Source organism: Podarcis bocagei (genome assembly GCF_964188305.1).
Source record: "Podarcis bocagei genome assembly, chromosome: 17".
NCBI lineage: Eukaryota > Metazoa > Chordata > Lepidosauria > Squamata > Lacertidae > Podarcis > Podarcis bocagei.
In genome coordinates, this window is record NC_138143.1 from 10,705,018 (window position 1) to 10,732,246 (window position 27,229).

Here is a 27,229-nt window from a genome sequence, read left to right on the forward strand (position 1 = left end):
TTTAATCCGCTTTAAACTGCACAAACCTAATGTCTGGTATGCAAAATGGTGACATTCTGGAAGCACCTGGGTGATCAAGCCATATATGTGTGAGCTTACCTCAAGGACGCCAATAGCTAGAGCCACCCCTCCAACAATTTTCCCATTGCGGCTCAGGAACACCTGGAATTCATTCAGGCAGCCCTGGAAGGAGACATAAATACATGATGCAAAAGAGACTGCTTCAGAAATATGCTCACTACCACTGATACTTCCATCTTAAGCTTACATATCTTGACTTTTAGTAATGCTATAGACACACCAGTTCTTGGATCAGGTTGCCAGCAGATGTAACTTCATGGATTTTTCTTAATAAGAAGAATAGGGCATAACAGCAAAAGACAGAGCCTTCTAAAAGGCTGCAATGTTAATGGTAAAGTGTATTATTATTTGTCTGGTAGAAAAGAGTTGTGGTTTTTTTTGGATGAGCTGATAGATTCTAATGAATTTGATTTACTTTAGTTTTGGTATGCCTAAGAAACTTGCTTTCCTTTTTTGTCTTTGTTAATATTCTGAAATTCAATGAAAACAATTTGGGGGAAAAGATATAAATTATATTGTTAACTATTTTTCTAACAATAAGAAATTCATTTTTATAAAAAGAATTATTACATGTCTTTAAAGGCACCACGTTTGGGAGCTCTGGAACATAAAATACAGTGGTGCCCCGCAAGACGAATGCCTCGCAAGACGAAAAACTCGCTAGACGAAAGGGTTTTGCGGTTTTTGAGCTGCTTCGCAAGACAAATTTCCCTATGGGCTTGCTTCGCAAGACGAAAACATCTTGCGTTTTTTGCAAGTTTGTTTCCTTTTTCTTAACACTGTTAATACAGTTGCGACTTGACTTCGAGGAGCAACTCATAGAACGCGGTGTGGTAGCCTTTTTTGAGGTTTTTGGTGATTTTTTAAGCTTTTCCAAAACTTTTCCGACACCGTGCTTCGCAAGACGAAAAATTCACTAGACGAAAAAACTCGTGGAACGAATTAATTTCGTCTTGCGAGGCACCACTGTATTGCTTTGTGGGTTAAATTGGAGGATTATACGAAGTTTGTATGTTTTTTTAAATTGGTTAATATATGTTGGCATATTGGTACAGACACCATAGAAGCCAGTCTCTTTCTTGGGCTGCCCTGACTTTGCCTCCCTTGCTCACCTGGGGAATAAATATCTCTTCAGTGTGTCTGTAACTGCACCCGTGGTTGGTGGGAGATGTTGTGTTTTTGCAATTATGTTGACTATCCATTCTGAATACTGCCAGATCATAATAACCTCTGGAACTCATTGCTACAAATAAACCAGTTCATTGGTTAGCAGCACTATCAGCACCATTCAGAAACATGTAAGCAGCCTCCACACTCTTCTCCCCCATTGTAACACATGGATGATTCCAACTTCAGCCAGATCAAAAAACTACTTTGGCCTCTGATCTTCTCTATTGACAGAAGAGAACTCCTACTATCATTTCTTACTTTCCAGTTTAGTCGCAGCTGACCCAGAAGGTTCTGGCTTGCCAGTTGTTTTTCCCTGCCACAAAGATTGATAGGGCTGAATTTGCTTTAAGCTCCTTGTGAGCCCATGACACACAATAACACAAATACATGGAGTCTGTGATCTCTGGGAAGCCAAGTTACCTGTTTGTCGTGGTCTACTTCGGATTCCTGGCACTCTTTGTCGTCTGAGCAGCAAAAGGAGGGGTATTTCTCAGTGTGTGTTTGATAGAAGTAGGAATTGTTGAAATCAGCGTAGTTGTTGAATCCACAGCATTTCAGCTACAAACAGAGAAACGATCATCTTGTTTTATAGTAGCCGTTTTATATCACATGCACATTTGAGATTGGGAAGCAGCTGTTGAACAAAAAAGAAATTCTTGGGCAGGGACACACAATGGGGTGGCCACCCAGATGTGGACTACAAGTCCCATTGGCCCCTGTCAGCATGGCCAAAGGTCAGGGATGATGGGAGCTGGAGTCGTACAACATCAGGAGGGCAAACTGATCTAAGGAGAGCAGTTGTGCAGAGCAGCTTCCTGCTCTGTTGGCTTAAGGCAGGCATCCCCAAACTCAGCCCTCCAGATGTTTTGGGACTACAATTCCCATCATCCCTGACCACTGGTCCTGTTAGCTAGGGATGATGGGAGTTGTAGTCCCAAAACATCTGGAGGGCCGAGTTTGGGGGGTGCCTGGCTTAAGGTGTACTTTCATTACTGCCTTAAAGTGCCATGAAATTGTCCCCCACACCATGTTTCACAGCTCTGCCACCCCCCAGCTCTTCACAAAAGCACAGCTTCAATTTATTTCTGTCTGTGTTCACATCAGGGGATGCTGTCAAGGCAGGAATGCCTTTATCCATTGCAAAGGTGTGCACACCTTGGCTATTTGAATTAGGAATGACTTAAGGACTCCAATCTTTGTGAAGCTGGCTTGAGAAACAACACATCAAGCAGCAGTATCTTAATCAAAGTACAGTGGTACCTCGGGTTACATCTGCTTCAGGTTATATCTGCTTCAGGTTACAGACTCCGCTAACCAAGAAATAGTGCTTCAGGTTAAGAACTTTGCTTCAGGATGAGAACAGAAATCGGGCTCCGGCGGTGTGGCAGCTGCAGGAGGCCCCATTAGCTAAAGTGGTGCTTCAGGTTAAGAACAGTTTCAGGTTAAGTAAGGACCTCCAGAATGAATTAAGTACTTAACCTGAGGTACCACTGTACAAGGTACGTCAGCATTTTGGGCAACATCCTGTGGACGTGGCTTTAAAAGCCAGCACTGGAAACACGAGTGAGTGCACAGTAATTGGAGGTGTTGTGAACACAGCCTTAGTGTTGCAGTACAGGAAGCATCAAGAAAGAAGTTCTCTGTAAAAAATAAAATTCAAAAAAGCACACGTGTTCACCTTCCTTCAATCACAAAACTGGTTACACCAGCTGTTGAACTGCCACAAAAATCAGAAGGAGACCAGTTAAGGACTATCTGTTAGGGAGTCATTCATCCAGAAACAGGGAGAAGATTCCAGAACAGTCATATGTAAGTGGGAGTGGTACTCCAGGCATGCGCAGCTTCAGCTGGAAGTGCCGATAAAAGAACTTTCGTTTTTGATTTTTGCAGGCGACTGACCAACAGATGCTGTCTGCAGACTGCTGCATCATGACTACCTATAGACGGTGTCTGCCTATGTCTTGCTGTTCAAAACAGAAAGAGGGACTGAAACTTAAGTATGCCATTACAGCTGTTGCTATAATGATTGTAAATAGTGCTACTGTGATGCGTTTATAACCAGTCAAGCAATAAATCACTTGACTGAGTTTTACGGCGTCCACAAAGCTCAAGGCACACTTCAAATCATTTCAAAAAGCATTTGGAGGCTCTTTCAAAACCTCCGTCTTACAACACCAGAAATTAGGATTTATCCCGAGATAGATGGGTGCCCACAACAACAAACTTCACTCACCTCTTTCATTGTTGTTGCCCAAATGCCTGTGATGTCCTCTTGCTTGCCGTAGTCCTCTTTTAAAGTCTTCAGGGCCCAATTTTGCAAGTGCTCAACAAATATATCTGCCTGCAACCAGGAGACAGGTGAGTAAGAAAATCATAACTTCCATAAAAAACCATAAAACCAGGACTTCCTTGCACTCATGTTTTATACAACAGGTTAAAACCTGTCCTTCTCTGACACTGGATGAGCTATGGAAGTCATTGAATGTTCACAAACATGCTGAAAGCAGCGGATATAATGAAAGAGAATGTTGGGGGTAAACACAGCTTTTGGAATAGAAAGATCAATTTGGCTGAAGAAAATAGTGCCCAGCCAAGAAGAGTGCTGTAGCAGGAGGGAACACAAATATAGGGCGTGCTTGGAGGCTGACAGCTAGGAAACTAAGTGGGGAGGAGGTCCAGAAGAAGAGAGGCTAAAGGACTGGGGAGACAGCAGGAAGTCAGGAACCACAGGAAAAGATGAGTGGCTCATGCACAGAGTTGAGGAACTGACAGCACTCCCAAAAAAGAGGAGACATGGGGAAAGGTTGACAAGACCTTTCTTTTTCAGGAAGGACTATTTAAATGTTGGCAACAAGTGAGAGACATTGCTCTGCATTTCATCATTTGCTGTAGCATCATTTGAGCATGGAGCAAAGACATTTTTGTTTTGGTGCCCACCTTATGGAACTTCAGTCCACAAGAAAACACACTAGCCCTTCTAATACCCTCTCCTGGTATGTCCCGTGGAGGACCTTAAGGTCCACAAATAACAACACTTTGAAGGTCCCGAGCCTCAAGGAAGTTAGATTGGTCTCAACTAGGGCCAGGGCCTTTTAATCACTGGCCCCGATGTGGTGGAACACTCTGTCACAAGAGACTAGGGCCCTGCGTGACTTGACATCTTTCCGCAGGGCCTGCAAGACAGAGATGTTCTGCCTGGCCTTTGGTTTGGACTCGGTCTGACCCTTATGTTTCCCTCCCCTTATGGTCTTGATTTATCAGCTACAGTCATACCTCGAGTTGAATGTGCTTCGGGTTGAGCGCGTTCGAGTTGTGCTCCGTGGCAACCCGGAAGTAATGGAGCGCGTTACTTCCGGGTTTCGCCGCTCGCGCATGCGCAGACGCTCAAAATGCCGCCACGCACATGCTCAGAAGCGGCAAAACGCGACCAGTGCACGCACAGACGCGCCATCGCGTCTTGTGTTCCATTCGGGATGTGAACAGGGCTTCGGAATGGATCCTGTTCGCATCCCGAGGAACCACTGTACTTTAAAATGAGGCTGCATTTTAAATTGCATTTTAACCTGTATTTTAAATTGGTTCCCCCCCTTTTCTCTCCCCCCTCTCTTTCCCCCCTATTATACTTTTACTGTGATTTTATTGGTGTTAGCTGTTGTGTATTGAGTCAAAGGATTTTATATCTGTATTATTATTGTCTGTATTCGCATTAGGGTAAAGTAACTGCCTTTTGGTTCCAGAGGGTACAGCTACTATTGGTTCATTTAAGCTGCTGTATTTGGATCCTCTGTCTTATTGGTTCCCTCCAAAAGGCAGGACTGTGATTGCCTGATATTGTTTCCTCCAAAATGTATCCTTTCTTGCTAGTTCCCTGTCCCTATAAATGTAGCTTTCCTCTCCCCAGTCTTTAGTCTTGTTGCTTTAATAAAGAAGTGTTACTAGAGAACTGTCTCCAGCATGTTATATCAAGAGAGCTGAAATCACAAACCCCACGTCACAACATTAGCCACCCTGAGCCTGGCTCTGGCTGGGGAGGGCGGGGTATAAATAAAATTTATTATTATTATTATTTAGCTTCTGCTGGCTACTAAGTGCCACTCTTTGTTGCTTATGCTAAGGGGGTGCTAACCCTCCTCCTTTCCAGGGGCAGGCTTTCATAATATGGTGTGCTGAGCAAGGATAAAATTTGGCACCCTTCCCCCTCTCCCTTTTCATACTGTGCATGCTCTCGTCCACTATATCATAGTTTTGCATACTCTTATATGCCCTGTGCGGGGGAACTGCCCACATCACCCTAAATCTGGTGCTGCCCACCCCCCAGGCATTTTTCATAGGCTAGTGGGACACCTTAATCCAGAAACAATCTGAGAATTAAGAGGTGGTGTTGTGTTGCCTCCTGTCGGTAAACAACACAGATTCTGCTTCTAGTCAGGGATCCTTTTGCTGCAAAATTCGAATTGCAGAAGCCACAAACTCCAGACGCTAGCACTGACTTACCACAGAAGAGAAGAGCAGCACCACGATAGCACCGGCCACTTCTGCTATGAAGAGAATCAGTATGACCACAAAGAACTGGAAACAGAGGGAAAGGGAGGAGGAATCCACAGTCAGCAAAAAAAGAGAGAGCTCATAAATGTCAGGGGAGAGATCACCTGAGGTGGCAAACAGGAGGGTGCTATTCAATGAAGCTTAACTCAGAGGAGACTCGTTGAAATTAATGAATATAATGAAGTTGAGCAAGAACTGTGAATAAAATTTAGTTGAGTATTACTCGGAACTTGGGGGACTCAAAGTGGAACGGCTGCCCATTCTCTTCACCTGAAGACATTCAAGACAGCAGCATATAAGGGCCTAGAATTTCAGGTTAGAAAACCTTTGAAAAGGTTTGTTCTCGTGGTGCCTTTCTTCCTCTGATGTAAACCAAGTTTTATGGTAACATTTGTCGTAGCCCAAATATTTCCATTCTACTTTCATGCTGTTTTTAAAGTCATCAATGCAATTTGAGGTAATGGGCTGAAATATACTCAGAGACGAGTGTGGATTTCATGCTCTTTATTCAGCTCATAGTGGTAAGGAATGAAAGTTCCCCCATAATATCTGCTTTATATACATTATTTACACAATGGGCTAATTCCTGGATTCTCCTGTAGGCCAATCAGGATGCGGATTCACTTCCACCTGGAGCTGGATTGGGTGGTTCCTGCAGACCAATCATACTGCTGCATTGTTCTAGGACCAATCAGACTGCTGCATTGTGAATCCTATTGTTCTAGGACCAATCAGACTGCTGCATTGTGAATCCTATTGTTCTAGGACCAATCAGACTGCTGCATTGTGAATCCTATTGTTCTAGGACCAATCAGACTGCTGCATTGTGAATCCTATTGTTCTAGGACCAATCAGACTGCTGCATTTGGATCCTATTCAACTCAGTACATAACAGGGCAAACCTGGGCACATCACTACTAACATCTAACCCCAGATAATTTGATAGGTTTAAAAGCACCAGTCCCCAGTACAGATATTAGCAGACCATTGTTTAGTACAGAGGTGGGGAACCTCAGGTCTAGGAGCCAAATGCAGCTCTCCCAACTTCTTTATTTGGCCCTCGGGACTCTTCTCAGGCTACACCTCCTCTGCCACATCCCTCACTGGTCCTATTTCACATCGTCAAGTGTCTTTGCCTGACTGGAATGTGTCTTTGAACTCTGATGATACCGGTTACTTCTCTGGGTGGAAGATAAAGGGGTGCATTTGAGTGTGTGTAAAACTAGCCAACTATACAAAGGTGAAATTTAGATTAGTTGCTGTCAACTACCCACTGTTTAGCACGAGAGCAAGCTGTAGTGAAATTTGGCCTTCCACACCCTGTGCCACAAGCACAACAAAGAGATCAGAAGTTTTCCCACAACTGCAGCTAGAATTTTGTTAGCTAAGAATTGGAAATCACAAGAAGTCCCGACAGTGGAGGAATGGCAGATGAAGATGATGGACTTTTCAGAGCTAGCTGACCTGACTGGAAGAGTCTGCGACCAGAAGGAGGAGGAGTACCAGGAGGAATGGATGAAATTTAAAGACTATTTAGTTAAATATGCTAAGATAGCTTAATTGGAAAAACTTGCAAATTCCAGATAGGCTTAGGATTTAATTATGTAATTTCAGAGAATAATATGTTTAAATTTAAAATGAAAACAAAGTAAGAGGTTAAGTGATTAAGTTAATTTTATGAGAAAATAGGTTTTGGGAAACTGTTACAATGATATACACTGAAATTCAGCCAGGGGGATTTGAGGAAGTCACTTAACAATGTTACTAAGATTGGATCAAGTACAATTAAGATGTATGTTTGTTTGTCTAAAAATTTTGGAAAACACTTAAAAAATATTTGGGGAAAAAAATAAGTTTTCACCACTGAATTTGAAAAAAACACAGTTTAGAATGCTACCCAGCTTCTATAAAGGTAAAGGGTAAAGGGACCCTTGACCATTAGGTCCAGTCGTGACCGACTCTGGGGTTGCGGCACTCATCTCGCTTTATTGGCCAAGGGAGCCGGCGTACAGCTTCCAGGTCCTGTGGCCAGCATGACTAAGCCGCTTCTGGCGGACCAGAGTAGCACACAGAAACGCTGATTACCTTCCCGCCGGAGCGTTACCTATTTATCTACTTGCACTTTGACGTGCTTTTGAAATGTTAGGTTGGCAGGAGCAGGGACCGAGCAATGGGAGCTCACCCCATTGTGGGGATTAGAACCACCAACCTTCTGATCAGCAAGTCCTAGGCTCTGTGGTTTAACCCAGCTTCTAAACTATGGTTAATCTTAGCTCTGTAGAAACAAGCCAGGTTCAGAATCTTATGGTTTTAAGCTGGCTCGTTTTAAACAAAGATGTACTACAATTTGTCTGGGGGAAGAAAAACGTTGCCTTCGTTTTCACCAGCTTCCAGGCTCCTGCTTGTGGCTGCGCTGGGATGGGGATGGGGGCACATAAACCCAAGACAGCTTATTCTCGAAATGTTAAACTATGGTTTAGCATAACATCTGCAGTTGCCCATTAAGTCACCTATAAATTATGCCTGACCCTTTACCTCTGAAGTTTTAAAACTCTGGTGGTTATATATTATGATCTTTTATAAAGAACTTAGATTGGAGAGGCCTTTGTACCAATTATGAATATGTTCAGTGAATTCAAACTTCAAAGGAAGTAGGTTCACCGCCCACCTGGCCAAGGGAGTCTTGTTAACATTGGTTAAATCTAATTAGTTCAGCTCTCCTGGGAGCCAAATGTGGCAGATCCTAAGCTCTTCTTTCTCTGCAATAGCCTTTCAAAAGAGTCTATGTGCACCTATGGAAAAGGTCAGATTTCACTCATTCTCAATAGAACTGAAAGTTTAAAGGTGCTTCTGAAAGGGGAGCCTTATATCACAAACGAGTCATAAAGATCAGGTTTTTCTGTGACAAGTTCCTTCCACCTTTGCACATTTCTAGTTTTTTTAAGCCATGGATATTAATTGCTATTCTGCGATGCCATCTCTACCAACAAGTGAAGCTTAACAGAATATACCTGGGCTGTGTTTTTTAGGCCCTTCCTTCAATCACTCCTTCCCCAACCTCCAGGAGAATTTCTCTGTTCTGGGCATGCACGCATGCAGGTATTTCTGTACCTGTAAGTGTACACCTTTTTTTAAAAAAATCCCTGGAAGTGCACAACAGCAAACATTACCAGCTTTGGCTATCATGTTGCACGCTGGGCAAAAATTAGGTTTGTGTGGGAGGGCAACATCCATTTCTTTTCTACTTTTACTTTTTAATTCTGAGGTTTTATTTGACTTACCACAAGCAACAGGCATTTGCTTTCCTTCACGGCCCCCCAGCATCCCATGAAGCCCATGAGAAGAAGGAAGGTGCCAACGGCAATTAGCAGGTAGCCCACGTTGATCAGCTGCATTAACTGTGGAGTTGCAGCTCCCAGGACCTTTGCAAAGGAACCGCCATCCACCTTCACCCAGATGCCGATGCCCAGTAAAGCCAGGCCCCCCAGCTGGACAGGCAAGGGAGAGAACAGAGGTAAGAAAGTGCCATTTCTCATCTGGGACGCTGTCATTCTGCAGTGAACTCTGTCATTCCGCTAGCTTTTATACATATAGAGAGGTTTCCAGCTTCCTTAACTCTTAACATCCACTTTTGAGGATGTTAACATGTTAATACATGTTCCTAATCACATGTATGCCAGTAAATACAGGGCTTGGGGTATCTGCAGGAAAAGATCTGCAGGTAGCACAGAGGGGTTGACCATTTCCCCCCTTGCCAATTCTCCCAGGCAAATTTTCCCACCTATGTTTCCCAGACAGTTTGCCTTTTTCTCCTGGCCTTTGTGTCCAGTTGAGGGGGTGCAACATTTAAAGGTAAAGGGACCCCTGACCATTAGGTCCAGTCGTGGCCGACTCTGGGGTTGCGGCACTCATCTCATTTTATTGGCTGAGGGAGCCGGCATACAGCTTCCGGGTCATGTAGCCAGCATGACTAAGCCACTTCTGGCGAACCAGAGCAGCGCACAGAAGCACCGTTTACCTTCCCGCTGGAGCAGTACCTATTTATCTACTTGCACTTTGACGTGCTTTCGAACTGCTAGGTTGGCAGGAGCAGGGACTGAGCAACAGGAGCTCACCCCGTCGCGGGGATTTGAACCGCTGACCTTCTGATCGGCAAGCCCTAGGCCCTGTGATTTAACCCACAGCGCCACCCGCATCCCATCCACCTTGCATACTCACCATCCCCCTTGCATACTCACAAATATTATGCCGTTGAGTACAAACATCATCACCTTCAGAAGGGAGAAGCAAACCATCTTTCTGCACCTGTAGCAGCAGAGATGAAGCCATTGCTTAGCCATTGACCAGTCCTGAGTTTGTCATCTAGGTGAAGAGACCACAGAAGAGCTGACATTTGCACAGGTATTTAACGCTGGCTTTGGCTAGGTCAGCAGCAGCTACTTCTATTGGCAGCTTGTTTTGGACAGGAATAGGTGTTGGAAGGTTAACTACTCATCCCACCCCCACCATAGGAGCCACCTCCTAGGAGCTGAGATTCCTTCCCCCCACCATAAAATATTTGACTGAGCCGGGGGGCCCTAAAGTTGATTGCCATTCAAATGGCATTGCCATTCAAATGGTGTGCGTGAGCTGTGGCATGTGATCGATTGTGCAGGGTGGGGCTTACCTGTCCCCCTATTTTATTCAAATTAGCACCCCTGACCCCAACCCAACATCTTCCATTGCTTGCTTGCAAATCAAGCAACCATTCCCCATCTTTACCCTTCTACTGTATGAAATTTGGAGTGAGGTGAGAAACAACAGTGGGCTCATCCTCTTGAGCATTGGTTTTCCTTCCTATCTGCCCACTTTGACCCTTTCTTCTCCAGGAGTGCAGTGGGGAAAAGGTTGAGTCCCTAAGCTGCTAAGCTGCCCACCACTAGGCTAGCGGCCCATACATGTGCTTGCTGGGTTAATTGCAGGTACCTTCTAAGGCAATTCTTTCAGGATGCTGACAGGGATGAAGCTAAGAGAATAAGCAAATCCCATGCTTAGCCGTTGACCAGATCTGAGATTGTCACTGCAATTGCTTCATATTGAAATTGCATCGGAGTTCCAATCTGCTGCATAGGCCTCACCTGATATTTGCCATTGGCATGATGGCCAAGAGAGGACCCAACATTTAACGTTTCTTTTATTTTGCCACATGGTTACTTAAAATAAAATTTAAAAAACTAGCAGGGTGAAGCATCAGCCAGCCCTGTGGTGTTCTGCTCATGAAGAATTTTCAGAGGCAGCTGCTTAGCTGAGCACCCGCTAGTTGTGAATCTGCAGTTTATTTTGAGGGATCCACAGTTTGGCATTTGTAATGCTAATCAGTATTCCAAAGCAATTCTCTGAATCTAATTTGACAATTATAATTAAATCTGAACTTGACGCTCAGGTTCAAGGGGAAGCATACGAGCCAACTCCTAGGAGCTGAGGGGGTCTTTGGGACCCCCATAAAATATATGAGGGGATTTCCCCCCCCCAGTTGATGGGCATTGCCATTCAAATAGTGTGTGTGCACCACATCATGTAATCAATGATGTGGTGCAGGGCTTGCCTAGCCCCCCCCCCAATATTTTATTCAAGTTGGCACCCCTGCAGGGAAGGACGGATGCAGGATAAATAAAAGTATTAGTGGTGGCAAAATTGAATATTGCTAGCAGTTAGAAATAGAGGAAATATGTCTGAATCACTCAGCAAAAAGAGTTGCAACCATATCATCCACTGAGCAAAGACACAAGTGGCAGGAAGGGCCCTCGATGGGAATGAACATGGGAACAAACCTTCCACACCCGCAAGCAATGCTGTTTGGGGACACACACACACACACACACACACACACACACACACACACACACACTGCTGAGTCTCCAATATCACAATGTTGTGACTACAACTAAGACACATAGCACATGGGGCTGACCCAATCATGATGAGTTATGTTTTAGTCTGCAAAGTTGGTAGCAGATACAGTGGTACCTCGGGTTACATACGCTTCAGGTTACAGACTCCCCTAACCCAGAAATAATACCTCGGGTTAAGAACTTTGCTTCAGGATGAGAACAGAAATCATGCTCTGGCGGTGTGGTAGCAGCAGGAGGCCCCATTAGCTAAAGTGGTGCTTCAGGTTAAGAACAGTTTCAGGTTAAGAACGGACCTCCAGAACATATTAAGTACTTAACCCGAGGTACCACTGTATTACAGAGGACAGATGTGCCGAGTTACCAGTCAGACAGGATTTCAGCCACTCTGTGGTGGGAACAAGAAAGCTGGCTATGCGGGTGGTGCTGTGGTCTAAACCACTGAGCCTCTTGGGCTTGCCCATCAGAAGGTTGGTGGTTCAAATCCCCGCAATGGGGTGAACTCCTGTTGCTCTGTCCTAGCTCCTGCCAACCTAGCAGTTTGAAAGCACACCAGTGCAAGTAAATAAATAGGTAGCACTGCGGTGGGAAGGTAAATGGTGTTTCTGTGTGCTCTGGTTTCTGTCATGGTGTCCCGTTGCACCAGAAGCAGTTTAGTCATGCTGGCCACATGACCCAGAAACCTGTCTGTGGGCAAACGCTGGCTCCCTCAGCCTGAAACCAAGATGAGCGCCGCAACCCCATAGTCGCCTTTGACTGGATGTAACCATGTAGGGGTCCTTTACCTTTTTTACTTTTTGTCACTGAAAAGTTGGTCAAGTGACATCACTGCTATAGCCACTCCCCAGTAAGTTTGTCAAGGCCTCCCTTTTCCTTTTGACCATGTCTTGCCACTCCTGTATTCAATTGGGATCCCTTCCCTGGGATTTCCAGTCTGCTACAACCCATTTCAGAGCCAGGGACATTATACCAAGTGTCTGTGTAACTGTCTGCACACATCAGATTAGTTATCACGTATTGGCCTCCTTATTGCACAGCAACTCTGAAAGCAAGGCAAACAGCTAAGTTCTAGCTCTCACATGTGTCAAGCGTCCTCGTCCTCGTATCTTCCTTGGAAGATTTCTGAATGGTTGTAAGACCCCCTCAGTCAAGGCTGCAGTGGCTGTACCTAAATCCAGACATGGAGTGTGTTGGTTCTGGATTGAGGTCTCCAGGGGGGGGGGGGCGGTGAGGACAACTTGCCACCAGACTGCTGGCAACAACTGCATTTGCTGCTTTGCTGGGCCATTTTGCCAGCGTCCTTTTGTTGCTCGGCTTGGGTCCTTGTTTTCCTTGTTGCCGAAGACAAGCCGAAGCTGTTGCTTAGCAGCACAGCAGCAACTGTTCTTTTCTCGGAAGTGCCTGGCTTTGGTTTCTCAGAGGAATCTCCACCTTGAGCCTTCGCTGCTGAGCATGCTTGATGCATCCTGCAGACCAGGAAGCAAAAGCCTCAACCGGGTGCCTGACAAAGGAAGCATCCTTTCCCAGGGTTCTCTGCAGGGTCTCTTGGAATGGAACTATGCATTATTTTATAGCATTTTATTAATTACATTTCTAATCTGCCCACGCTCCCAAAGGAGCCCAGGGCAGCAAACAGCAAAGTGGAAAAAACAATGCAACGAAAGACAAAATTCAAACATATTTTAAAAGGTTTTAAGAGCATTTATAGGCACCACAAACATCTAAAAATATTTCAAAATAGCCACAACACAACAGGAAGGTGTGAATCAGGGTCAGTGGGGTGTGGCCTGGGAAGAGTGTGTCCGGCTGGTATGGGAGCATGATGTGGGGAGTCCCTGGGCAAGACAGGCAGGCTTAGGGGGCTGCATTTCGGCCAGAGCTTCTCCAACTTTGGTTTCTTGGCCTGCATATGAAGTATTCCCACAGACTCTGACCCAGCCTTCCCTTCCCCTGACTTAACATTCCCCTAACTTGCATCCCCTTGATGGACTCTTAAAACACCTCACTAAACCCACACAAATGTCAACCCTTGAAACTGCTACTGAGAGAATTACATTATCTGCTCCTTGTTATATTGGGTCTATATGGGATGACTCAGTGATAAGGCATGCAATCCGGTCAGGACCAGACTGGGCACTAGCTGAGGGCCCAGTGGTTTAGAAGTGTCCTTCACTGGCCCATCGCAGCTATGCCATCATTCATAGCCCTCCCTGCTGGACCACTGGGTGCTTTTCAGTGGTGGCTGGTGAATGGCAATGCCCATCAACTTTGGGGGGAGGCAGCACCCTCAAATATTTTTGGAGGGGCTGAAGACCCCTTGGCCTCTAGAAGTTGGCTCATATGAACCTAATAGAATCTATGGGACAAGATTATAGTTCCTAGTTCCTAGTTTGTTATCTTTGTAAGAGCTTGGAGCACAGCTCCATTGGAAAACTTAAAAAGGAACTGTCCCCCTACAAAAGCTTTGGCCCATTGCATATTGCCATAGCCAGAGAATTCTGGCCCAAAGCTTATTGTGGGGTGCACAATCCAGTTCCTTATCCATGTATACATATCCAGGCTATAGTAGACATGAGATGCTGTGCTTGATGGTATCTTGTAACTAAACAAAGCACTGGGCCAAGCACAATTCTTTGTCATCTGTAGAGGACTCTCTCCTGTAAGAGGAGTAGGATATGGAGCGGCCCAAACCTTAGTTTGGCTTGCACACTCCCAGTTACCTATTTGTAAAATGCCATGTGCATCCAGGTGTGCAAAACCAATTATTTTCATTGCTGAGAATGGTTGTGGATCTCAATAGGGAGAGTCTGCCAGTTATGAAGATATATGATAAAAGGGGGACAAAGCTTGTTTTGGGGTTCATGTGCATATAATCCTCAGTTCCTTATGACATGTCCCTGCTGAGTTCTGTTTAGAACTTTTATGCTGACTAATCACCAACTTTAGCTTTGTAGCTAGAAGTCTAAAGCTGCAACGGTTGACTGGGCTACACAATCATTGACTGAAGTCTTAGTATGCAGCAAGCAAACATTAACCAAACTCTGACTGAAGAATAATTCTGGACAGCAAGTTCTCAAGCCTGATCCCATCTAGTTGAATAAAGAGAGGGCATGTCTCTGTGAAACTGCTAGTTCAATCTCTGCCCTGAGCCAGCCAGGCTTAACCTAAAGCACCCCAACTACTGAATTGATTCCCCAAGTTAGACCAGGACTCTGAGAAAGGAAAAGACCTTGAGAACTTCAAAGTAGGGCTGCTTGATTTGCACCCCTCACTTCTACTTGTTTGAGCTGCAGAAATCAGCAGGTCAAATTTAACAAAGCAATGTGGTGAACATTATCACCTGTTAATATCTGAAGATAAAGCTACTATTAAAGGCACATCTACAGGGGCTGGGAAAGAAGCTGGTAACTCTACTTGAGAGTTGGCAATCTCACAAGCACCTTAAACTGTTCCGGAGGCCAGTTACTGATGTCAAGAAACACTGACATACCGCATATCTGTTCAGTTTTACAGTCTTCCCCTGCTGCCTTGCCTTTATTAACCAGCTTCTGATGGGACCCCCATTCTTAGGTAAAGGAAAGCAGAGGTATAACTCCATGTGATAACTGTCCATGTCAACCAGAGATCTGATTAGTTGTAGGATTGGGCAGACTGGTTACTGTGCCTTGAATCACAGTGTCCATGAAGCTATTTCACTAAAATTCATTGGCAACTCCTACTGACTTTTGTCTTATCATACAGCTCTTAAACATGGAGGTGCCGGACTTCCGGGTTGGCGCGATCGGGAAATGGCGGATTCCCTCCGAGCTCCGGAGGGAATCGGCTCAACGGTGGATGGGTCTTTGCCGTGCCGGCGACACGGGGACCCTTAAAAACCGCAGGCGCGGAAGCCTGCGGACTGAAGACTCGGCGGGTGCCTTAAGCGCCCCCCCTGATTCGCAATGAGCCTTTTTAAAGGCTACGGAGGGGATACAGGGGACGGCGTGGCACTGAGAGTCGACCGCTACCGCCGCTGAGCGAAGCCGCGAGCCATAACCGGAGAGCGCTGACTTCCTTCCTTGAAATTCGGACTGAAAAAAGAACCCGTGAGTAATTTGGAACTGAACTTTAAAACTTTTACCTTTTGAATTTGAGACGACCGGGGGGTGTGCTAAAAGGAAGTCCCCACACCCCCCCTTGCAGACGATCCAGAGCAACGAAATAAGAACTAAGCTGGAGTGCCTACCCTGTAAAGGGTGAGTTTTAAAAAGACAGTAACTTCCAAGATTTAGAAAGGCAAATTTGAGCAGGAGAGTGGAGTGTTGGAAGAGTCTTTGTTTTGTGGTAAACAACCCTCCCTCCCGGGCCCGGGAGCGACCTGATTTGGAGCCTGTATAGAGGAGCAGAATTTGACAGCTGTCAAAAGCTGTCAAATGGACTATTAATAGTGAAAAAAAATTGCTGTTTAAGACCTCTCCGGATTAAAAGGAGTTACAATTGAACTAAAATCTTGAGAAACAAAGAAACAATAATAGGACAGAGGATTGTTGGAGAAAAGGTTACTCAGTAACCAGATTCCCTCTAGGGGGAATTCTGTGGAATTACAATGGCTGTGGGTGGAAAGATACTGAGAGAAATCGAAAGAATGTTCTCACTGGTGGGAATCCTACAGGAGCAGACTACAGCTATGAGTAAACAATTGACGACCTTGGATTTGGAAACAAGTAGTTCTGCTGAAAGTAATGAGGGCCTGAGTGAGAAAGAACCCACAGCTGAATTTGAAACAATAAACAAAGAAGAGGAGAAGACAAAACAAGAAAGAGAACAAGTTATCTGGGAAAGTACTAACCAGAAGCCGGCATCTGGAGAACACAAGCAAGGAGACTATTGGATTAAATCCACTCTAAGCCTACGAAAGATACAGAAGATGAAAGTGGAGGCCCTGGGACTTTATGGAATTCAGGAGCTCGAAATAAAGAAGTACAATTGGGGCCTCCACATAGACTTTGATTTTGACTATCAGCAAGACTTAGGCCTTGTGGAAATTCCTCAGCAGTTGCCTTTAAATATGGGAAGAGACTATGGACTGACTGGATTGATTGTTAAGGAAATCTTTCGAGACTCGATGATAGACAAAAAGGACTACCAACAAAACCGGCGGAGAGGGACTAAAAGAGAATTGAGAGCCTCGGATATTCGGAATCCAGGCTAAAAACTGTTAATTTGGACATGTCTTGGGAAAGGACGCAAAGCGGGGAGGGGAGGGAGGGAAGTATTAAATTTAAACAACACTCAAGACCAGGGGGTTTAGTATTAAGAAAATTATGTAAGAAAAAACGAGAAATCGAGGGAAGAGAATTGGGGTCCAACTTAGGGAAAATTTATTTTTGTTTTTTATAAAAGGACTAATATTAAGATGGAAGAAATGCCAACTTGCTGACATAAGTTTGGGAATAGGGATGCAGGGGAGGGCGTGGGGGGAAGTCAAGGACTAGGGTTAGAAAATAAGATTTTCGGGAACTATTCATGTTTGTTGTTTTTTATGTTTGTTTTGGTGTGTTGTTTGTGTTTATATAAAATGTGAAAACCCAATAAAAATATTTTAAAAAAAAAAAAAATAAACATGGAGGTGCCTCACCGTCCTTCTTTGTGTCCGGGCACTCTAGATCTGGCCCAGCACGTCTTTCGATAGAAATTCAACACTTTGCACTCATTTCAGCGTATCCAGGTGAAGCAGCTGTTCTACTCAACTTACCTTTAGATGGTTTTCAGCTATGAAATGTGCCGTAGTGCCCCCAGCACCTCCTGTGCTTCTGGTTTCCAGGGTGTGGCCAGCTACTTAACAGGCACCCATATTCCTGCTGCCTAGAGCTGTACTTTCTCTCCCTGCCCTGCACCTGGTTCTGCGACAGTTTTGTATCTTCTCCTCTTTGCTCCTTAACTCCCAGCCTGGAAAGAGGGAGGCGATTACATAGCAGTCCCTGGAGATGAGACAGTTCCTTAACCCTTTATTTCCAAAACCCAAGGAACCAAAGTGACTGCTGGTCTATATTTGCACCCAAGTGGCTTGGCTATCCCCGGTGGAGCTGCACCCAAATATCTTATCAGACTTTGGAAATTCTGTTACTGCTCACATTATAGCTATAGGCAATGTGAAAGGTGCTTTGTAAATATATGAGCACAAGAGGCCATAGGCGCCAACTTGAATAAAATATGGGGAGGGGTATCTCCCTCTCCTGCTCTTCTCTCCCCGCATCACCTTCCTCTGCTGTGTGAAGCCAAGCCAGGAAAAGAGGACAGCTTCTGGCTGCCCACGGTTGTGAGGGAGGAAGTTGCCAACTTGTATAAAATATTGTGGTGTATGCCCCCCCAAACATTTTATTGGGGTAGTGAAGGGACCAGGGCCCTATAGAGTCAGTCCCTATACAAGAGGCACCTTGACACCCACATAATGTTACAATCAAAAGGCGACACACAAGTTGTGGTTAAGATGCATTCCAGTTTGTTGTTGCATGCCTCTGTGGTAGATGCCATTGTGGAGTGTGCTCTGCATCACCACGAATGTAATGATGACACAGGGTGTTCCTTTTAGGGTAGTGTTATAAGAAAAAAACTGCTCCCTTTCCCTTATGGGGTATCCAAGAGCCCGTATAGAGTCCTTAGGTAGGTTCTCTTTCGGTAGGAGAAAATAACAGAGGCCAACCAGAGAATATTGAGAAGCAAAGCAACTAGTAAGCATGATCTTTATTAAACGGTTGCAACAGAGTCCCCACCTCACCCCACACAGGGAGGGAGGAGAGGAACCCAGAACAATAGTGTGCAACCTCTTATATAGACTTTTGAAACTGCCCACCCTGTAGCTCAAGACCACCTCCAAAAACATCATACATACATCACAGAAGGAGGCGGTCCGCAGCAGAAATACATGGGGGGAGCAGTCTACCACAGAAATCCTGTCTGCCAGGAAACCTGACATTGGTCAATCATTGCTCTACCTGGGCAGGCCTGGCTATTCTTTTGTGATGGTAAATGCTTTAATTCCTGAATCCAGGTCACAGGCTCACCCTATTCATACACACATACACCCTTAAGACATTTAAGCAAAAGACAACAGAGAGGTCAGTTTGGGAGAGTCAAAATGGTTTCAGGATTGCTCTCCTGTAATATTTCAAACACATGGTTTATATACTTATGTATGTGTTTGCCATATAAATTTATGAACATTATATTTTATATATATATAAAATATATATGCAGGTTTTGGTGTTTTCGGGTATCTTCCCGTGTAAGAGTTGGGGTGTCTAGGCGACGTTTCGACGAGGTCTCACTCGTCATCTTCAGGCTGGTGCTTTCGGCTTCTTGTTACTAGAACAGAGCAGGATCTCAGTGTTTGAGTTCCTATAAATACTGTGAACTCAAACACTGAGATCCTGCTCTGTTCTAGTAACAAGAAGCCGAAAGCACCAGCCTGAAGATGACGAGTGAGACCTCGTCGAAACGTCGCCTAGACACCCCAACTCTTACACGGGAAGATACCCGAAAACACCAAAACCTGCATTCCTGTACCCGTGAAAATCTACGAAAGCAAAAAAGAAGAAAAAACTTCCTCTCTTTACCAACACATGAAAGAAACAGGACACGAAATTAATTTTGCAGATTCCAAATTGCTCTTTAACATGGAACATCACCACAAGAGAATAATCATGGAAGCCATCGAGATAGAGAAACACCCTCACAACATGAACAAGCGTGACGACACGTCCCGCCTGCCAGACATCTGGAAATTAGCCCTCCCCACAAAAACCGACACCAGAACCAGAGGCACACAGAACGCCATCTCCAATCAACCACACCAGACCCAAACCCAGACCCTCTCCACAGATAAATTACAGACACCATCCAGTAGCCAAACCATAGTGGCACCTCCGGATGCTGCACCCCCCTGCAATCCCTACACAGATCTGGCTGGCACAGGGCACAAAACCACAGCTCGCCCCTATACACGAAGCCAAGCCAGAGCACAACTAAGTGCAGTACAACCATCTTCTCAGAAAAACTCTTCACAAGGTCAAGAGGTCAAGACACGAAAGCTTTAGCAACTAATCCACACCTAATGACCCTCCTAAGTGGTACTCAGAATATCACTCAAGTAATCACTCAAGATATCCCTCAAGTAATTAATGAACAAAAGAAGAAAAGACACATTAACCTAGGAACTTCCTATCTGCCCAGAACGTTGGAGGCTATACACCACACCCCCTCAACAGTATTTATAGGAACTCAAACACTGAGATCCTGCTCTGTTCTAGTAACAAGAAGCCGAAAGCACCAGCCTGAAGATGACGAGTGAGACCTCGTCGAAACGTCGCCTAGACACCCCAACTCTTACACGGGAAGACACCCGAAGACACCAAAACCTACATATATATATATATATATATATATATATATATATGAATGAGAGACCTTAGAATTCTATAACACCAGAAACTTCCAACACCCCATTTTTAAAAAGGATGTTGTGGGGGAACTTATAATTTGAATCCTAAATGCTAATTGGGCATTTATATCTACGGAATCCCCTATAACCAAACTAATATCCCAGGTAAGGAGGAATTTTAAGAAACCACATTGGAGAGCATGAGAGCCAAGCTTTGTGATGAATAGAGATGGAAAATGATTTACACACAGGCTTCTGGTATAAAAAGTAAAACACCTGACAACCTGGATTTAGAAAGGAAATCAGAAATGCACAGGTGTTTCAGTACACACCTGAACGACTGCTGCTGGGGATTTCCCCACCCTTTCAACCATTTTTTTAAAATGAAAATAAATACGACAACTGAACTCAAAATATCTTCTAGTCTAGGGAGTTCTTTAACATATATTCCTATTTTTATAACTCATATTTAAGACTATTAGTAAAATAGTACATGCAATTTTACTTTAGATACAAGCTTAAAAGAGCTGTCATGAAGCTTGCATACGTGTGAAATTTAGTTTTCACAATTCAAATGTTTTTAGTTTAGCAACTTGCATTTAAACTTGAACATATTAACAAACTTTGATTCGGATCCCATGTAATTATTTATCTATCTCTGTGACTAGTCTACAAGTTTTACATTTGACTGACTGTTGCTATGTGAACAATTCAAAGCATTTTAATGGTTAAGTCTCCATCTAGTGGAGACATTTGACTTGAGGCAAATCCTAAGAAGAAAATAGAAACAGAATTGTGGTTTTTTTTGAAAAATAAGTTTAAAAGATGCCAGCGATCAAAACTTAGGCCCAGCTCTGAAGCCATGAACTGAAGCTTTAATTTGGATAATTAGATAAAAGTGAGAAAGAGTGCTCAAAGGCACTCTGCTTGATAAGTCTCCACTAGGAGACATGATTGTAAAAAAATACCTCAAAGCGGTTTACACAAATATAAAACAATAAAACCGAGAAAGCATCACAACCATACTTTTAGAACTCACAAAAGTTAAAATACTAAAGCAGATTAAAATTACCTTGGCTTTCTAAGCATCTGGGTATTTTTCTCTAAACAAGAGTGTTTTTAGCAGGTGCCGAAAAACGTACAATGAAGGTGCCTCCTTGATCATTTACTTTGCCAAACCTTTATTAGGCATTACAAATATAGGGCATCATAAAACATCCATATATACAATTTTAAAAAATATATACAAATAAACAGCCATGTAAAATATGTAATAACGAGGATTTTCATTGGTGTTTCTCTAAGAGATACTTAGAGATACCACTCTAAGAGATACTATTGACAAAAACTCAGCCACCCTTGCAGTTACTTCCGGGTTAAAGTCAGACAGATAGAATCTGAAACTTTCATTGTGCCGTGATGTTAGAGAACTGCTTGATCTCAATAGACAGGGAGTTCCCAAGTGTAGGTGCTGCCACACTAAATCATCGTGTTCTTACAAATGCGGAACTGGTATTACGTGGCACCTGTAGTAGCGCCAATTCCACCAATCAAAGCAGTCGAATGGGTGTTATGTGGGGTAAGGCGATCTCATAGGTAAACCGGCTCCAGGTTCTTACGTGGTTTACATGCTAACAGTAACTTGGTGCGGAAGCAAATCAGCAACCAGCACAGACCTCTGAGCACGGCTGCTACATGCTGACAAAGCCTGTCCACAGTCATGCTGCAGCATTCTGTGCCAAAACACAGCTTCTGGATCAAGAGCAATCCCCGGACGCTGAGCCGAGTGGGCACAAAGTATTAATAAATTTAAAATGGATTTTTTTTGTGCAAATAAGAAATATGGGGGGGGGGAGCAAATAAGAGCCAGTGTGGAACATATGACCTGGTGGAACATATGACCTGGGAGAGCGGGGTTCGAATCTCCACTCAGCCATGAAACTCCCTCGGGGACCTTAGGCCAGCCGTCTTTTCAGCCCAACCTCCCTCACAGGGTTGTTGCGAGGATGAAATGAGAAGAACCATGAAATGAGGAGAACCATGTGCACACCACCTTGAGCTCCTTGGTATATATATATAGAGAGAGAGAGAGCTTTATAAAGGGTGGGGTGTGTGGGTGTGTGTGTATATCTATATATATCTATAAAGGGTGGTGTGTGTGTATATATATATATATATATATATATGTTTTTGGTGTCTTCGGGTGTCTTCCCGTGTAAGAGTTGGGGTGTCTAGGCGACGTTTCGACGAGGTCTCACTCGTCATCTTCAGGCTGGTGCACCAGCCTGAAGATGACGAGTGAGACCTCGTCGAAACGTCGCCTAGACACCCCAACTCTTACACGGGAAGACACCCGAAGACACCAAAACCTACATTCCTGTACCCGTGAAAATCTACGAAAGCAAATATATATATATATATATATATGTGTGTGTGTGTGTGTGTGTGTGTGTGTGTCTGTGTGTGTACACCCCCCCCAGTCCTTTTTTCCTGGGGGGGACGAAGGGGTACACATACCCCTAAACATTTTGTAAATCTAAGTTTGGCCTCATTGAGGGGCAGTATTTCAATATGAGTAGGAAAATGAGAGTACTCCTAAACATTTTTTAAGAAAAAAAGCACTGTGTATGTATGTATATATGTCCAGTGGTACCTCGGGTTAAGTACCATATTTTTCGCTCTATAACACGCACCCGACCATAACACGCACGTAGTTTTTAGAGGATGAAAATCCGTAGGCATGCCACCCGTAGGCATTTCCTCCATAACACGCACAGACATTTCCTCCCCTTACTTTCTAGGAGGAAAAAAGTGAGTGTTATGGTGCAAAAAATACGGTACTTAATTCGTTCTGGAGGTCCATTCTTAACCTGAAACTGTTCTTAACCTGAAGAACCACTTTAGCTAATGGGGCCTCCTGCTGCCGCTGCGCCGCCGGAACCCGATTTCTGTTCTTATCCTGAAGCAAAGTTCTTAACCTGAAGCACTATTTCTGGGTTAGCGGAGTGTGTAACCTCAAGCGTATGTAACCCGAGGTACCACTGTATATATACTAGGGTATAAGGCAGTTCAGTGGTACCTCTGGATGCGAACAGGATCCGTTCTGGAGCCCCGTTTGCTTCCTGAGTAGAGCGTAACCCGCGACTGCGTGGGTCGCAATTTGCCACTTCTGTGCATGCGCGTGACATCATTTTGAGTGCCTGCGCATACGCGAGCAGCGAAACCTAGAAGTAATGCGCTCCATTACTTCCGGTTCGCCGCGGAGCGCAACTCAAAAATACATAACCTGAAGCTACTTCAACCTGAGGTATGACTGTATATAAATTCAATATATATACCGCCCTATACCTGGAAGTCTTAGGGTGGCTCACAGAACAAAATCAAAATATAAAATATTTTGGAAATAAAACTTGTCCTCTCGAAGGGTGCCATATAACCAGAGTCGGCACCTGCTCCTACGAACCCTGCCGCCTGAGGCAGCCACCTCAGCTCGCCTCGAGGGCGGGCCGGCCACCGAGACAACCTGAGGCACCTGCCGCTGGGCAGGATCCCGACTGAGGGAAGGAAAGAAGGCCGCCCCATCCTGCCTCGCGCCGTTCCCGCCCTCCCTCAGGCAACGATCCTGAGGCCGACGGGAGAAAGCGAGCGAGGGAAAGAGAGAGGCTGGGGTTGCCTCGGCCTCCTCAGCCGCCAGGGGCGGCCCTGGCCTCCGAGGCGGGGCTTCGGGGACGGGGTCCCGCCTCCTCCTCCTCCTCGGCCGGCCGCTCCTTCCCTGGCGCGAGGCTGCGCCGGAGAAGCGGAGGGGCGCCCAGACACCTTCTGAGGGAGCCGAAGGCGCGCCGGGCGCGGGCGACGCCAAGGCGGAATGGCGGCTGCGGAGCGGAGGGCCTTCGCGCACCGCATTAACCGGTGAGGGGCGACGGGAGAGAGGAGGGCAAGCGAGGGGGAAGGCGGGCGGGTTCGCGCACCAGCAGCCGACCGGGGTCGAGGCGATGGCGGGGCTTCCTAGCCCGGGGCTCAGCGGCTGGCGAGCGGGGGGTGTGAGGGTGGCCAACCCGACTCCTCCCTCAGTTGCTCAGCTGTTCGACAGCGGAACAGGCTCCCACGAGAGGTGGCGGACTCGCCTCCCTTGGAGGTTTCCAGGGATGATCTGGTTGAAATTCCTGCATTGCAGGGGGCCTGGACCAAGTGATCCTCTGGGTCCCGTCCAGCTCGACCCTTCCATGTAGAGTCTAGGATTCCAAAGGTTCCCTTGCCTTTGCATTTCTCTTTCTCCTTCCACACTCCCGGAAACAAATGAAAGCCCAACCTTGGGAATGCCCATGAAACCTGCCTAGTCCTCCGAAAATTGTTCCTCAGAAAAGTGGCTGGGGAAACCAGCCAGATGGGCGTGGTATAAATTATGATGATTATGATTGTTATTGTTATTCCTTCCTTGCCTATACAGTGGTACCTCGGGTTACATACACTTCAGGTTACATACACTTCAGGTTACAGACTCCGCTAACCCAGAAACATTGCTGCAGGTTAAGAACTTTGCTTCAGGATGAGAACAGAAATTGTGGTCCAGCAGCGTGGCAGCAGCAGGAGGCCCCATTAACTAAAGTGGTGCTTCAGGTTAAGAACAGTTTCAGGTTAAGAACCTCCGGAAGGAATTAAGTACTTAACCCGAGGTACCACTGTATGTATGCCAACGCTAAGCTGTTTGCGGTTCATTGGTATGTGGGGGGGGGGAATAAAAACTAGTCCTCAGGAAATTGTTCCTTGCCTATGCATGCTTCTGCTAAGACTTTTGGGGTTCGCTGGTTTGTTGTAGGGGAGGTAAGTGTGGTTCAAAAGACTGACCATCCCTGATCTTGCCCTTTTTTGTTTCTGCTCTGAGTGCCACTACATGGTCTACCTGAATGGATGCTCCTAGTTACTAAGTTACTCTTGTCTTGGGGTTGTGTGTACAAAAGTAAGGTCAAAGAGGAATAAGAACAGTGAGCCCATCCATTCAGATACTATCACTTTCGGTATGGGTTCAGTCCTGGAGGGGATGTGAGCAGGTGCTAATGACTGCTCTAGGTTAATTCATGTGCAACAGGATGCGATCTTGTGTGCTCACCTGTTCAAATTCAGGGTGTCTGCTGCTGTTTTCTTCAGTCTGTATCTTGCCCGAAGAATTGATGCTTTTGAATTATGGTGCTGGAGGAGACTCTTGAGAGTCCCATGGACTGCAAGAAGACCAAACCTATCCATTCTTAAGGAAATCAGCCCTGAGTGCTCACTGGAAGGACAGATCGTGAAGCTGAGGCCCCAATACTTTGGCCACCTCATGAGAAGAGAAGACTCCCTGGAAAAGACCCTGATGTTGGGAAAGATGGAGGGCACGAGAAGAAGGGGATGACAGAGGACGAGATGGTTGGACAGTGTTCCCGAAGCTACCAGCATGAGTTTGACCAAACTGCGGGAGGTGGAAGACAGGAGTGCCTGGCGTGCTCTGGTCCATGGGGTCACGAAGAGTTGGACATGACTAAACAACAGCAGCAACAACAACACAGCTTACAGAGTAATACAAAAGGCCAGGTCTCCATCCCAAGCAGTTTACATGATAGCATTTTAATATGGGTGAGGCCACAGAGGTAGCAAGGGTTAAACAATACAGTGGTACCTCGGGTTACATATGCTTCAGGTTACATACGCTTCAGGTTACAGACTCCGCTAACCCAGAAATAGTACCTCGGGTTAAGAACTTTGCTTCAGGATGAGAACAGAAATCGTGCTCCAGTGGCGCGGCAGCAGCGGGAGGCCCCATTAGCTAAAGTGGTGCTTCAGGTTAAGAACAGTTTCAGGTTAAGAACAGACCTCTGGAACGAATTAAGTACGTAACCAGAGGTACCACTGTACATTTCAAAGCTGAATATATATTTTAACGACAAATGAGTGGGACAGTATATGTAACTGTTAAATGCATTGCCGCACTCCCTTTCTTGTTGCTGTTCTAATGGTCTCTTCTTCATCTGTACACTCCCATTTTTCCACCAGAAGTAGTGGAACAGAGGGAGGGCTTGATTTGCCTTTTAGAAGAAATATACTTCATGGTGGAACAACAGCCCTACAAACAAGGGTACAGCAGATTATCACCATTATAGAGGTGGAGGCAAAACGGATTGCCCATTTTTGTGATAGATGAATGTGTAATCATCTTCCACATTCCCCATCCTCATAAAGTGAAGCTACTTTGAATTGGTTGAGTTCACATGACAGGAGCAGTAGGGAGAGAGACAGACAGACATACGGTAACTTTCAGGGAGGTAGAGTGCGAGACTACCAGAATCAGATTATAGATCTTCAGTGTCAATCTGCTGTACTCATTCTGATTGATAGCATGGCATATATTGTACACTATGTATCTTAATTTTTCCTTTTACTTGGAGTTAACTGGGGATGAAGACATGGTATTCTCTTTCACTCCATCTCTGCTCTACATACATAGTTTAAAAGGTTCTTTTATTGATACACAAATGGGAGCTTCTTAGCAAGTCAAGGCAAGACTAAGCTTTTAATAATTAGCTTCAAGTTTTTAAAAAGCTAGAAACAAGTAGCTTTTTAGCAAACGAAGCACATGCATACATTTGTTTGTAGGGAAAGTTTTTCTGCCGACTACTAAAAATTTGTATGTCCATACTATACTGGTAGCCTGAATATGAATGAATGAATAAAGTGTTATTCAAAATCAAGGTTGTCCATATACTTCAGTGTGCGGATCTGTGAAATAGGTAGATGTTTAATGATATGAATCTGCAGGATATGTTTCAACAGTGAAATAGTTGAAAGTAGAATATACTGTTGTTTAATTAATTGTAACGGTCATTTTTATTATCTATTGTAAGAGCTAGTATAAGATTGTGGTTAAGAGAGCTGCTTGAAGTCCTACTATTGCTACAAACTTACTAAGCATCCTTAAGCAAGTCACTAGTCCTCAGCCTTTGTGAGTTTTGTGGCTTGCAGTGGGGGTGAGGATGTGGGTGATCATGTGGACCCTAACCCCCCCCCAATAGATAGCCTTTTCCCTCTCTGTTCTCCCCCCTTTTTTGGTTACAAATGTGCCCACATGCTATAGCACTCATTTTGCTAACATAGT

General features: G+C 45.0%; 2 protein-coding genes across 9 annotated transcripts in view; one reads left to right on the forward strand and one right to left on the reverse strand.

Annotated features, from left to right (window-relative positions):
* TSPAN16 (tetraspanin 16) overlaps positions 1–27,229 on the reverse strand; it is a 37,111-nt gene that overhangs the window by 3,737 nt on the left and 6,145 nt on the right. The window contains exons 1-7 of one of the 5 annotated variants that reach the window (XM_081176990.1): positions 17,419–17,627; positions 10,035–10,101; positions 9,078–9,284; positions 5,746–5,820; positions 3,485–3,592; positions 1,672–1,809; positions 100–183 (exon numbers count right to left, since the gene is read on the reverse strand). In XM_081176990.1, the coding sequence (XP_081033116.1) occupies positions 100–183; positions 1,672–1,809; positions 3,485–3,592; positions 5,746–5,820; positions 9,078–9,284; positions 10,035–10,091 (669 nt within the window). In that variant the 5' untranslated portion in view covers positions 10,092–10,101; positions 17,419–17,627. Of the gene's footprint in view, positions 1–99; positions 184–1,671; positions 1,810–3,484; positions 3,593–5,745; positions 5,821–9,077; positions 9,285–10,034; positions 10,159–10,557; positions 10,583–17,418; positions 17,630–27,229 lie in introns of those variants that run through there. The other 4 variants (XM_081176989.1, XM_081176991.1, XM_081176992.1 and 1 more) reach the window with 4 other exon arrangements.
* Positions 23,785–27,229, forward strand: part of DOCK6 (dedicator of cytokinesis 6) — a 111,300-nt gene continuing 107,855 nt past the window's right edge. For all 4 annotated transcript variants that reach the window (XM_081176018.1, XM_081176019.1, XM_081176020.1 and 1 more), the window contains exon 1: positions 23,785–24,012. In XM_081176018.1, coding sequence (XP_081032144.1) covers positions 23,969–24,012 — 44 coding nt within the window. In that variant the 5' untranslated portion in view covers positions 23,785–23,968. The remainder of the gene's footprint in view (positions 24,013–27,229) is intronic.